General features: G+C 40.8%; 1 protein-coding gene across 1 annotated transcript; it reads left to right on the top strand.

Moving 5' to 3' along the window:
- The first annotated feature begins 1,101 nt into the window (after positions 1 to 1,101).
- Positions 1,102 to 2,603, top strand: LOC103974672 (transcription factor MYB46-like). Its single transcript, XM_009389544.3, has 2 exons — positions 1,102 to 1,420; positions 1,945 to 2,603. The coding sequence occupies exons 1-2, from the start codon at positions 1,134 to 1,136 to the stop codon at positions 2,507 to 2,509; spliced, it is 852 nt and encodes a 283-aa protein (XP_009387819.2). The 5' UTR covers positions 1,102 to 1,133; the 3' UTR covers positions 2,510 to 2,603.
- Positions 2,604 to 14,548: the final 11,945 nt, after the last annotated feature.

Below are 14,548 nucleotides of genomic sequence, written 5' to 3'. Positions count from 1 at the left end.
TCTAATCGAATAGGACAACTAATTCGCCAATATGATAAACCTGAGCCACGGATCCATGACACTTCAACTGATAGACTCTATCTAAGCTCATAAATCAATCCATTCTTCTCCCATATGTGTAATGATATTCAATCGGATCGCCATAATCTTCTCCCCATATAAGCCGAACAAAGTTTAGAATCAAATATGCATTTGAGTGCCAACCAACGATGGCTTCATGCTACGATATGCCTCCAAACTTATCCTTTTTTTAGTTTAGACATCTCATAATGTTCGATCATAATCTATTATAATATGTTTTGTAGGTCATGTTCAATGGAAGAATTGACCCAATAAGTCTAAGATGTTTAGACTTAAATTAAATGTGGAAGTAAATTGAGATATCACACAGCTGATGATTGAGAAAATGAACCGAGGTTCGTTCTATAAATCTCTACGTGGATGGAGGTGAGACAAGTGTGTTTCTAGCGTGCACAAAACAGCACTCACATTTCATGCAAGGAAGACGCATGCATGGGCAGTAATGAATTGCATGCGTAGACTACATGCAAAGGCTTGTAATAACACATATTCTATTCCATTCATCTCTTTCAAATCCATATTCATGATGACGAGAGAGAGAGAGAGAGAGAGAGAGAGAGAGAGGTGAGAAGAGAAAAGAGGAGATTATGTGAAGTCCAAGCAAATAGTTTGGCTTCCACCACAATACAATCACTTCTCTCTCTCCCTCACTATCTTATTTCTCCTCTCATTCTCTCTCTTCGTCTCTCTCGTCCTTTCCATGATTATCTTGTGAGTGAAGGTAAATGCATCGAAAAAGACAAGAACTGGAGTCAAAGACAAGAAGAGAGAGAGAGATAAGTGGAGACTTCCAATGTCGACGTCCAAATCGTTACCTGTTCGACCTAACAACAGAAACAGTGGCGTCCTCACTATTCCCTTCTCCGTGTTCTAAGCAAAGTTCACAGCTATCACCATCATCATCACTACGTCTCTCTCTCTCTCTCTCTCTCTCTCTCTCTCTCTTCCATCTTTCCTGCTCAACTGTGAATATATATTCTTACCTCTTCCCTCCATCCGCATGAAGTGACCGATCCCACTGCAACGAGATCTGGAAGCAGGATCCGGCCATCATGATGAGGAAGAATGAGCTGACCGGCGACAGCACCAACGTCGACGGAAACAGCAAGCTGCGGAAAGGACTGTGGTCACCGGAGGAGGACGAGAAGCTGATGAACTACATGCTCAGGAACGGGCAAGGTTGTTGGAGCGACGTGGCGAGGAATGCCGGCTTGCAGCGGTGCGGGAAGAGCTGCCGCCTCCGCTGGATCAATTACCTGAGGCCTGATCTCAAGCGCGGCGCGTTCTCCCCCCAAGAAGAAGAGCTCATCGTCCACCTGCACTCCATCCTCGGCAACAGGTTCTCATCTCTCTCTCTACATCATCTACATCATGTTTGTCGTGCATTGCAATGCGGATGAAGGTAAAGCTCTCTGATCCTTATACAAACATGCTCAGAAACGAGGAGGAGGTCGATTGACTTTGTTAAGATAATATTACCATATACAGAAGTTTAAGCTCGATTAAATATTAAGTTATAAATAATCACAATCTTAAAAGATTTCAGCTCTTATATATGTGACCAGATAAAATGAGTACACCTATGCATGCACGGCAATGCGGATGAACATAAAAGCTTTCTCGTGCTTACGGAAACATTCTAAGAAACAAGGAGGTCGGTTTTGTTAACGTAATGTTGCTCGATAGAATTTGATTAAATCTTGAATTGTCGGCAATTATCACTATTACGTGAAATATATGCACGAACCATTTCAATATAAGGGTCGCATGGCGTCCTTTGGTTAGCGATAAAACTTAGATTGCTCCTATCAGAGCATTTGTTTCTTAACATGCTCGTTCTCGCGTAATCCAGTGCTCTTGCAGGTGGTCTCAGATTGCGTCACGTTTGCCTGGGCGGACTGATAACGAGATCAAGAACTTTTGGAACTCCACCATCAAGAAGAGGCTAAAGAACTCAACCAACACCGGAGATCCAAATCCCAAAGCAGCAATTGGAAGCTTCGCCGGTGCAAAGGAGCACCAGAGGCAGTCCGTGTACACGCACTCATCACCACCTTCGTCTTCTTCTTCCTCGTCCGTGCATGGCTTCTCTGTAGGGAACCAGTACGACCTCCTGCCCCTTCCCGGCGCCGCAGGCTGTGGCGTGACCAGAGTAGAAGACTCCTACTTCCACGAACCACAAGATTTAGCTCAAGTTGGCATGGAGATGCCGATGGTGAAGGGAGGCCTCATGGGTGCAGGATGCGAGCTGTTCGTGCCCCCTCTCGAGAGCAGTCAAGAAGAGAACGCCATGAACGATACGAGTGGCGTTGATGTGAGTGATGGTGGTGGAGTGTTTTGGGAGGGTGAGAACATGAGAGTGGCGCAGTGGGAGTTGGGAGACTTGATGAAGGATGCGTCCTTCCCCTTTCCTTGGTTTCCAAGTTGAATGATGGGGCGTTGATTCAACAGATATCACCTCCATCTGAGCCTCCATATACATATATATACTTCAAAGGTTCAGATGCAGAAATACTTTTACATTTGTCATAAAAGAACTGATCGATCAGACTGTTTTACTCCACAAAATCCATGTTCACCTAGCAATGATTGTTTCTCCACTGCTGTCTCGCGAATTCGAACGTATTTGATGAATCCATTTAGTTTCAAATCGATCGAGGATTAAGAGAACAAAACCTAACGAAAGACACACCTTTGAGGAATATTTTGGTGTTTAGGGACAAAACTATGTGGAGGCTACTTGGAGTGAACGATTCTTCATGTATACTTTTGCTGATGAGAACAAAGGATGACTAATCGAATATACGGAGAGATAGAGAGAGCATTCATGATCATTAGAAGCTTTGTCCATGCATGATGGTTTGAAGATGTGATAGAAGATATTATTTTGGTGAAAAATATTGAGTGAAATAAAAATACTTTCTTGTCAACTCTCTTTCTCGCGTGTAATCATTTTGTGGCTATAATACAGACAGCCATATTATAATTTTCCTCATGAAAGGAAAGGATTTGTCGAAAAGCTATGTGATGTTCTTTCTTTTAATCGTGACATGTTTCTCATCATTATGGTTGGTAGTAGCAGGGATGATGGCTTTCTCATTTACTATGGCACATGGACCATGACTAACTAATGGAACAATTATGATCAAGTTGGTCATGGTGGGAAGTATGGTGGGGTGTATGAAGCATGTTCTTAGAACTATTATTGATGTCAATTGTCACTATCATATGGAAAGCAAGCCAATTACCTTGTACTAATTGTCATTATCATCCCAAGAGCAAGCCAATCTGACTTGACATGTCCGACAAAAGTCATGATCTGGTTTCTTCATGTTTTAGGAATCCAACCTATGTGAGAAGAGAATCGTAAATGGATCATCTTACTTCCTCTTTTAATCTCAATTATTGATCTGATTGGATCAAATCAATTATATATATATATACATATATATACATATATGTATATATATACATATATATACATATATGTATATATATGTATACATATATATATATATATACATATATATAACAGAGAAGGAAGAAAACTTTTTAAGATGCGGGATTGAATGAATATAAAACATTGCGATCTACCTACGATTAAAGCTTAATCTTCTCTTTCTTCTGCTGTTGGCCGATCTGTTGAACAGGAAGAAGCAATGGGACAAAAGTCATATAATATCCTTGCAAAACAATTAAAGCAAGTCTTGTAATTTGATATCGTGCAATTAACAATGAGACAACAAAAGAAAGAGCTCAAAAACCAGCCAGCATGCAAAGCTGTAAAAGAACCACAAAATTAAGATATTAGTGAGAGACTTTATTCGATGCCTATACTGCCCCTAGGAATTCTATTTCTTTGACTGCAATCTTCATTTTTGTCGCGCTTAATACTAATCCATTTTCTTGACAGATTTCTAGCATTTTATGAAGATGCCTAGCATGATCCTTCGTATTTTCAGATAATACTAGGATGTCGTCTGTATAAACTGCTTTAAATTGTTCCGTACCTTTGAAGCCTCTACAGACCTGGCCAAGTCTTCCCTGCAACTCACATGAATATTACTTTTGATTCAAACAAGAGTACCAAGAAATTACATACCCTGATGAACATGATCTGCATCCTCATCTAATAGTCTACTACATCCTAAGAGGTAGTTTTCTAACCAGATAATTAAGTGGTAAATATGATGATTTACTTGTGTACCAATAACAGAGAAAATAGGACCATTTTCTGGTAAAATGAGGTGGTTCCAATGTATTCAAAGGCCAACAAAGTGGTTACAAAATATTCATAGGGCAACATAACACACTAGTGTAGAGGAGTCAACACATGCATAGAGGAAGCTATGTGGGTAACCAAGTGGCTACCTCCCCTTACCAAAACGTTCCACCATAAAGAAAAGATGCAGAACTAAAGCCGGAGCAGATAGTTGATTAATTATATCCTTTTTTTCTTCACCGAAATTAGATTTGATAGCTCAAACTAAACAATTGATTCCTTATGGTTGTTTTCCTAATCAGCGTTGGGGGTTACTTTTAAGAAAACAATTTTTCGATAATACTATCTACAGTCTCTCAAGCATGATTTTGCTCTAGTTTCCTCTTCAATTCCAACTTGCTGTCACCAGGTTGCTTATGTGTGTAAAATTTCGACCTCAATCCTATGAAAAATGGATACAGACATGGGAAGCCAAAATATGATATATGGAAAATCTAAAAGTAGTACACTAGGGACATGACAGCAACACAAGGAAATCCAAGTGTATGGTAACCATTACATTTGTTTGCAACACTAGCACATAAAATCACAGAACGAAACATGGCATTTAATTCAACAAGTGGTACTACTTTCTTTAACAAGTTATTCACAACAAATCATCCAAACAACTTATTAACTGATACTATCTTATATTCCTCAGAGTGATAAATTGCTAACAATTTAGTCATATTTCCAAGCAGGAAGTACCAGTTAATCACATGCTTAATGGCAAAGGCCAATATAGCATCTTGGCAGAATAGATACATAAAGAACCTTGCAACAAACCTTTCTTTAGAAAAATATGTTAAGTAGAGAAGACTGAATGAACTGTCTATGGAGTGTCTGGACCCTTGTTTGCCGGCTAGACTTCATATAATCATTTAAGAACTGAATAATATGGTTGAGGTTAGTGCAAGATAACCTTTCGAGATCTCTGTAAGCTTCTTCTTGTGCTGTCGTAGATCCTTGAAACGGGTCTTCTAGTATAAAAATCGTCCTCAGTTGTGAGAGAATATTTTGTGTTCCTCCCATTCCATCCGCATTAGCTAGCAGTAGTTGGTATTCTTCAGGGTAGGCCATCCGCCATTGGATCCACGCTAGTTTCTCTGCTTCTCCGAGCAGATTTTCAATAAATTCCATTTTTGCTAGAGGATCTGTGAATCCTTGTAAAGATACTAAATTCTTTGTTATTGATTCCCACCTCATAAACACTTCATCGAACATTCCCAGTTGGGATGGGATTATGAACATCGCTCCTTGCTGTTGGAAAGCCGAAGGGAGGTTCCAGGCTTCCGAGAAGTTCTTCGCTTTGAACCAGAATTATCCAGAAAGTCGACGGAAGCGGAAGCGGGATCCAAGTAAGAAATGATAAGTACAAAGAACTATAGAAAGCTTAAAATTCTTACAATAAACAAAGCTTGAAATGCTTACAGAGGATAAGCAAGAGGATAGATTTCTGCTCAAGTAAGACTCTGGTTTTTAGACCGATGTCTTGCAAGAGACTAAGCTAGAGAATATATAGAGGAAGAGGATAGAACCGGGTGCACATTGGGCCCCATCGCATTCTTATCCTTTCATCAGATATTTCTCTAACTTCCTGACGAAGGAAAGCATATTCCTTGGCACAATTATTGGTGATACTATGAGCGGCTCCCCGGGGCTCAACTCATTTTCCTTAGTGGCTAAGAAAAGCAAATATTTTGTCCCACACCATTTGTCTTTGCTTGGCGGCTAAGCAAAGTATATATTCCAGCTGTTTAAAGGCTGAAGCTGGTTGTCCTTTGTGAGACATCTTTTACCAGAGATAGGGCCTCCTCCAGTTGTTGTTGCTGTTGAAGGACGACTGGTAACCAGTCCCTGTACCAGTTGTCCTTTCCATCACTCCTTCTCTGATACTCTTTGGTCTTGATTAAGTGGATGTCGAAGAATTGCTGCAATGCTTCAAGTGCTTGTCGGGAGGCTTCTTTTTGAATTGATCCAAGTCTTCTTTCAGATAATCCCTCTTCATTAAATGAGAGTCTGTCACGTGTCCTGGTTCTGAGCTTGTCCATTTCCTGTTGGTATTGCAGGAGGAGGTCGCCTGGTTTATTAGTTGATTCAAGTGTGTAGCAGCCTTGATGTTTGGTTTGGCTTGAACTTCCTGGGTGGCTTCCAGGATTAGGAGTAATGATTCGCTTGGCCATCCTGCAACCAAAATATTTATTAGTCTTGATAAAAAGTCGGCTAGAATGTTACTTTCTCCTTCGATGTGCTCAAATTTTACTTCCACGCCGCTCCCAATGATATAGTCTACGAAGGCCATCCATCTGACTCTGGATGGTTTGTTCTGAGCTGACTTGTTGAAGAAGCTTATTATTGCTTGGCAATCTGTTCTAATAATGATTTCCTTTTTGTCAAGGAAGTAGATCTTCAATGCCTCCAGGGTTTTCATAACTGCATGCATTTCAAAGTCTATAGTAGACTTGATGGGATTGTACTTTCCACTAGCGTAGGCACATACCTTTTCAGTATTTCTGGAGTCATATTTTTGTTTTTTCCATTTACAAATTCCTCCCCATCCTTCCATGCATCCGTCTGTTTCTAGTATTATGAAACAGTCTTCAAGAGGTACTTCCAGGTCAGGAAGATTCTGTACTAAGCTTTTGATTTTCTTGATCAGTTCCCAATCTTGATTGTTCATCCTTTTCTCGCCTGTTGGGCTTGTTTTTGAATATAACGGGCCTAAGAGTCTGCCCAGGTTGGGTATGTAGCTTCTTGCATAGTTTAGGATCCCTAGCCATGACCTGAGGCCTTTCTTGGTAGTAAGGTCTTCCTCCCGATAGTCAGTGATTTTTTTAATGATATAGGGTTGTAGTTTGATCTTGGAATTCCCCAGGACTGCTCCAAGAAATTCAATTTCCTTTACCGCAATTTTCATCTTTGTTGGGCTTAAAACAAAGCCATTCTCTTGGCATATTTTTAACATCTTGGTGAGGTGTTGCTCAAGCTCCCTTTCGTTTTCCGAGAAGACAAGGATACCATCAATGTAGAATGCAATGAATTGTTCCGTACCTTTGAAGCAATTATCCATTTTCCTTTGGAATACAGCAGGGGCATTTTTGAGACCAAATGGCATTGCAAGCCATTCATACAATCCTTCCGGTACCCAGAATGCAGTCCATTCAATGGAATCAGGGTGCATAGCGACTTGATGAAAGCCAGATTTTAGATCAAACTTTGAGTAAATTTTACTATTGCTGACCTTTTTGAGGATGGTGTTAATACCAGGGAGGCTATATTGATCCTTCTCCGTGATGTCATTGAGCCTTCTGAAGTTAAAAACCATCCTTTCCTTCCCTTTTCTTTCCGCTCCTGTTATGGGGTCTACCGTGGTTCCTGAATTAACAATTATAGCAGTGGTATGGTGCTTGCTTTTGCTTGGTCTGATAACCCCTATTTCCAGTAATGCTCTTATATGTTTGGAAAAAGCTTCCTTTGCTTGTGGTGTCAAATGTCTGAGAGGCTTGTCTTCTACCACAAAATCTTGATTTTTAATTTCCAACTTGCATGTTATTTCATTTTTTCTCCAATGCTTGAGAGGGTCCTCCCCAATATAACCTTGGGCCTTTAGCTGGTCTAATAGGCTTCCGAACTTGACTCTTATTTTTTCATTGCTTTGCTGAGCTTCTGCAGAGTAAAATACTGACTCCTGGATTTGAATATAGTCATCCTCTTCCAAGTCTAGTTCCTCTATTGCTGCGGCTGTCGAGATATAGGGCAGAGTATTAATAGTTGTCAAATTTTTGTAGAATGTAACCGTGTTACCTTCGATCCTGACCCCTCCTTGCATTGCCCTTATGAAATTGCATCCTATTATCATCTGAATATCATCCCCTAGCTTCATTGAGAATGCATAGGTGTAGGGAATTCTAAAACTGTTGTTTCCAATAGTCATTTTGCCTCCCCTTAATTTTTTATTTGCTGTTGTTTTGGAGGTAATTCCGCTGAAATGTACAATATAAGGATTTTCCTCCATTGCCGCTTTTGGTACAACCTTTTCATCTATGCAACAAGTGGTTGCACTTGTATCTAATATAGCATTAACCTCAAAAGGGGGAATATTTAGAATTTCCATATGTACCTTTAGATTGAAGAGCATATTCTTCGATTTTCTTGATCCTCCCGTTTCCTTTGTTTCCATAGAAAGGATCTTCTGGGTTTCTTCTTCTAAGAGAACGAGAGCTCCTTCACTTTCTTCTTCTTCGCTCTTTTCCATCTTTCTTTTTCCCAGTCTTTGTATCTCTTTTAGGAGGTCTGCCTTTTCTAGCCTCAACCGATCTACTTCCAGTACCTCTCCTTCCAATTTATCATATTTTGCTTTTAGTTCCGCAACCTCATTTTGTAAACGGAGATTTTCTTGGGCTGTGGCTATGGATTGAGCATGCATTTCTTCAAGCTCCTTAGCCTTTTGTTGTTCAAATTCAACCGCCATTTTGAGCCTTCTTATTTCTGCTTCACAATGATTAATGAAATCTTGTTGTGTTTGAAGCAAGTTTTTAGGTTCATACCTTGGTGGTTCCTCCATCATTACGGGGGTTCTTTTGTCAAAGTAATATATGCTGCACATTCCGCACGAAGTGATTTTGCATAAGGGACAGTGTCTCCTATGCCTTCTCTGTGACTTTCTCTTGCAGCACTTGCATCCTTCAAATTCTGGTTGTAGCTCCGTGTTGATTTCCCATATATGTCTGCACTCAGCTTGTTCTTGGGAAACTTGTACCCTTGCTCGGTATCCTGTCTCAGGTCCTATCCACCAAGTTCTACTATCTTCTATTAAAGCAAAGATTTTATGAGTGAAGGAGTGAATACCATGCTGCAGGTCTTCTGTATCTTCTCCTTCAGATATTGAATAAATTGCGTCGCTTTGGTTCTCTACTTCTTGTACTGATAGTATTTCGTATTCTTCCGGAATGTCCAATTGTTCAAATATTGCTACTCTTTTAATATTTTTTCGGTCGTTAGGGCATTCCCTTGCAAAATGCCCTTCTTCTCCACAAAGGTAGCACTTGCATTTCTTATTTCTTATCAAATGCTTCCTCTTTTCAATTCTTGCATGAGATGAGTGGGGTTTACCCTTGTAGGTAGTTGATCTTCTTACCCCATATTTTCTTTCGGGTTTGTTGTAATATCCTAGGATAGGAATCTTACTGCAAAAGGATAGGTCTTTTAATGCTCTTCTGAACGCAGCATCCTTGCACTCTGCTTCTAAATATTTGTAGGAGAAGAGAATCCTTGGGATTACCCCTATGGTGTTTCCCCTGTATTTTGCTTCAAATGCCTCTTTGATCCTTTTTCCTAGCTCCCCTGGCATTTTGGACCATAACTTTTCGGATAATTCTGGTCCTAAGAACATCCTACCTGTTTTGGATGCCAACCTCATATAATCATTTAAGAACTGAATAATATGGTTGAGGTTAGTGCAAGATAACCTTTCGAGATCTCTGTAAGCTTCTTCTTGTGCTGTCGTAGATCCTTGAAACGGGTCTTCTAGTATAAAAATCGTCCTCAGTTGTGAGAGAATATTTTGTGTTCCTCCCATTCCATCCGCATTAGCTAGCAGTAGTTGGTATTCTTCAGGGTAGGCCATCCGCCATTGGATCCACGCTAGTTTCTCTGCTTCTCCGGGCAGATTTTCAATAAATTCCATTTTTGCTAGAGGATCTGTGAATCCTTGTAAAGATACTAAATTCTTTGTTATTGATTCCCACCTCATAAACACTTCATCGAACATTCCCAGTTGGGATGGGATTATGAACATCGCTCCTTGCTGTTGGAAAGCCGAAGGGAGGTTCCAGGCTTCCGAGAAGTTCTTCGCCTTGAACCTTGGCTGTCTTGAGTATCCTTCATATTCTGGTTTCTGGCTTGTGGATTCTATGTTCACAGCCGGGGGATAGTTTATGGGTCCCATGGTTGAGTCCGTCGGTGGCCTGTAATTTGATATAGCAGATGATGAATATACCTGTTGAGATAGCCTTGCTAACTGTGGGTATTCCATTATCAGTTCCTCCTCTAGTCCTGCTGCGATTAATTCCTTTTGACACTTCCGAGGGTACGGCATCTCTACTAACTGTGGGTATTCCATTATCAGTTCCTCCTCTAGTCCTGCTGCGATTAATTCCTTTTGACGCTTCCGAGGGTACGGCATCTCTACTTCCTCTTCTGTGATGTGGGTGCCTTGGAAGTAGGAATTAAGGTTTTCCCTTAGCTCCTCAGCCTCGTCCTCGCTGTCATTTAATTGAATGTTGACAGCTATTGTGTGGCTTCGGATTTCCTCTTCATCGCTGAATGTTTCGTCATCCGCGTTGTTGTAACGGATCCTGCTGGATGTTGATGCTGCTTTATAATTGTCGAAGCTAATTGAAATTCTTCCGTCAATCAGATTTCGGCTCCTGAGTTCGGCAGGTTGTATGGGAATTGAGACCTGTGTGGGTCTGATCATCCAGTCTCTTCCTCTGATTTCTGCTGTGGAATACCTTCTTCCTGGCAAGGCCCTTACGCCATGGCTTGTTAAGTAATCCACCACCCCTGAAATTTCATATGCAAAGGCGACATTCGGGGTATTTGAAAGTCGCCCCACCATTCCCCTGGTGATTAGCAGATTTGCCTCTCCATTCTGCCATGTGTCATATCCACGGGTTAGTATAGAAAGTTGTATATTACAGTAAAAATCTCCTATCGTCATCATGGTGTCTGGTACAACGTAGACCAATTGACTTCCTCTAGTCAGGTCTACTTCCATTGTGGCAATGATGGACCTATCATCAGCCCATCTGTTGTCTCGGAACACTAATAGTGCCAGTGTTCCCTCTTCCTGTCTATGGAGTGTCTGGACCCTTGTTTGTAGGATCCCGAGATGAATATACCTCATCCCGCTCCTGATCAATTGGTCAAAGCTTGGCTCCTGAATGAAAGCCCTGTCTTCTTGATTGTTGGTGACCAACATAGCTTCTTCAGATCGATGCGTATAGACCCTGTGATGCACATCATCTCTTCTCGAGTGGTATAATACTTCGGCAGGTGCTATTGCAGCTCTTTCCCTCATGGATAATTGCAGCTGCGCTTGAGGGTCTATTTGTTGTTCCAGAACCTGCGCGTTTAAGTCTGTATTTCTGAAGATGAGTCGCCCAAGTCGTCTTCTAGCGTTGAATACTCTCCTCTGGTTTCTTCTGTAGTTCCTGATTTGGTCTTCTACAAGAGGAGTTGACGTAGATACCTCTTGGGTCTGTGTCCTGGAAGTCATCTTCTGTTTTCTTGGAAGATTTTTATAGGGTCTTTGAAGACTAATATTCTTCCTTTTGTTTCTTTAGGCCTTTCAGAGGGGCCTAGGTTGAGGTTTGCTAGTTTGGTGATGAGTTCGTCTGGTACTACTTGGGATTGCGTTGCCTTTGATTGTTGCAATTCCCGTATTGTCTGTAGCTCCGTTCGTATTTCTTTTATGTTTTCAGCAATTTGTACCAGAAGTTGAATTTGTACGTTATGCTGCTTGATTACGGCTACCTGATGGCTAAGAGTTCCCTGAAAATCACTTGTCTTGAGAAACCCAAGTGATGGGGGTTCAATAGATTCAGTAGCTTTAAGAGCTTCTTTGTAAGATTCGGTACTCCTGGAGGATATATGACTCATCCAAAGATTTGTTTTTCTATTTTGGATAATAGAATTTCAATCCTTTGGAGTTTTTGGTCCAGGCTCTGTGAAAGTCGTAAGGCTTCTTCCTCAATGAGTTTGGGTTGCTTAGTTATCTCTAGAACCAATTTTTGAACATCAGCTTGAGTAAGAGGCTTGTTCTTGATGAGTAAGGAAGACAGCGTTGTTATTGAGGATTCGAGGTTCTTAACCCTATGCTCAAGGTTGCGGTTTTCTTCAAGCAAAAGTTTGAAGTTTCTCAGATTTACTCTACTTGAAAGACAAGTTCGGTCGTAAATGACAGAGATGTTGTGAGCTAGTTCTTTCTTAGTGGGTTTTGGAGTCTCCGCTAGATTTAGGTAGTCCAGATGGGAGGTATGGGAGTCTGTATACCATTTTTGAATAGCTTCTTCCCAAAGCTTAGACATATGCTAAATATGCATTGTTTTATATCAACTTACGTTCTCAACTTCGAGAGCTTGCGTCAAAGGTCTTACTGTGGTTCCCTGACCTGGTTGCCTTCCTCGGGCTCCTCACAAGTTTTCAACCGTAAGTGATGTTTTACAAAGCAAACTTAGCATAAATATCATAGCAATTCGGTTAGATTTCCTTATATTGTACATTTCAGCGGAATTACCTCCAAAACAACAGCAAATAAAAAATTAAGGGGAGGCAAAATGACTATTGGAAACAACAGTTTTAGAATTCCCTACACCTATGCATTCTCAATGAAGCTAGGGGATGATATTCAGATGATAATAGGATGCAATTTCATAAGGGCAATGCAAGGAGGGGTCAGGATCGAAGGTAACACGGTTACATTCTACAAAAATTTGACAACTATTAATACTCTACCCTATATCTCGACAGCCGCAGCAATAGAGGAACTAGACTTGGAAGAGGATGACTATATTCAAATCCAGGAGTCAGTATTTTACTCTGCAGAAGCTCAGCAAAGCAATGAAAAAATAAGAGTCAAGTTCGGAAGCCTATTAGACCAGCTAAAGGCCCAAGGTTATATTGGGGAGGACCCTCTCAAGCATTGGAGAAAAAATGAAATAACATGCAAGTTGGAAATTAAAAATCAAGATTTTGTGGTAGAAGACAAGCCTCTCAGACATTTGACACCACAAGCAAAGGAAGCTTTTTCCAAACATATAAGAGCATTACTGGAAATAGGGGTTATCAGACCAAGCAAAAGCAAGCACCGTACCACTGCTATAATTGTTAATTCAGGAACCACGGTGGACCCCATAACAGGAGCGGAAAGAAAAGGGAAGGAAAGGATGGTTTTTAACTACAGAAGGCTCAAAGACATCACGGAGAAGGATCAATATAGCCTCCCTGGTATTAACACCATCCTCAAAAAGGTCAGCAATAGTAAAATTTACTCAAAGTTTGATCTAAAATCTGGCTTTCATCAAGTCGCTATGCACCCTGATTCCATTGAATGGACTGCATTCTGGGTACCGGAAGGATTGTATGAATGGCTTGCAATGCCATTTGGTCTCAAAAATGCCCCTGTTGTATTCCAAAGAAAAATGGATAATTGCTTCAAAGGTACGGAACAATTCATTGCAGTCTACATTGATGATATCCTTGTCTTCTCAGAAAACGAAAGGGAGCATGAGCAACACCTCACCAAGATGTTAAAAATATGCCAAGAGAATGGCCTTGTTTTAAGCCCAACAAAGATGAAAATTGCGGTAAAGGAAATTGAATTTCTTGGAGTAGTCCTGGGGAATTCCAAGATCAAACTGCAACCCCATATCATTAAAAAAATCACTGACTATCGGGAGGAAGACCTTACTACCAAGAAAGGCCTCAGGTCATGGCTAGGGATCCTAAACTATGCAAGAAGCTACATACCCAACCTGGGCAGACTCTTAGGCCCGTTATATTCAAAAACAAGCCCAACAGGCGAGAAAAAGATGAACAATCAAGATTGGGAACTGATCAAGAAAATCAAAAGCTTAGTACAGAATCTTCCTGACCTGGAAGTACCTCCTGAAGACTGTTTCATAATACTAGAAACAGACGGATGCATGGAAGGATGGGGAGGAATTTGTAAATGGAAAAAACAAAAATATGACCCCAGAAATACTGAAAAGGTATGTGCCTACGCCAGTGGAAAGTACAATCCCATCAAGTCTACTATAGACGCTGAAATGCATGGAGTTATGAAAACCCTGGAGGCATTGAAGATCTACTTCCTTGACAAAAAGGAAATCATTATTAGAACAGATTGCCAAGCAATAATAAGCTTCTTCAACAAGTCAGCTCAGAACAAACCATCCAGAGTCAGATGGATGGCCTTCGTAGACTATATCACTGGGAGCGGCGTGGAAGTAAAATTTGAGCACATCGAAGGAGAAAGTAACATTCTAGCCGACTCTTTATCAAGACTAATAAATATTTTGGTTGCAGGATGGCCAAGCGAATCATTACTCCTAATCCTGGAAGCCACCCAGGAAGTTCAAGCCAAACCAAACATCAAGGCTGCTACACACCTGAATCAACTAATGAACCAGACGACCTCCTCCT

The sequence above is a fragment of the Musa acuminata genome, chromosome BXJ2-11 (assembly GCF_036884655.1).
Source record: "Musa acuminata AAA Group cultivar baxijiao chromosome BXJ2-11, Cavendish_Baxijiao_AAA, whole genome shotgun sequence".
Classification (NCBI taxonomy): Eukaryota; Viridiplantae; Streptophyta; class Magnoliopsida; order Zingiberales; family Musaceae; genus Musa; species Musa acuminata.
The sequence above is the reverse complement of the archived record's forward strand: the minus strand, read 5'-3'. Positions and strand labels throughout refer to the sequence as shown.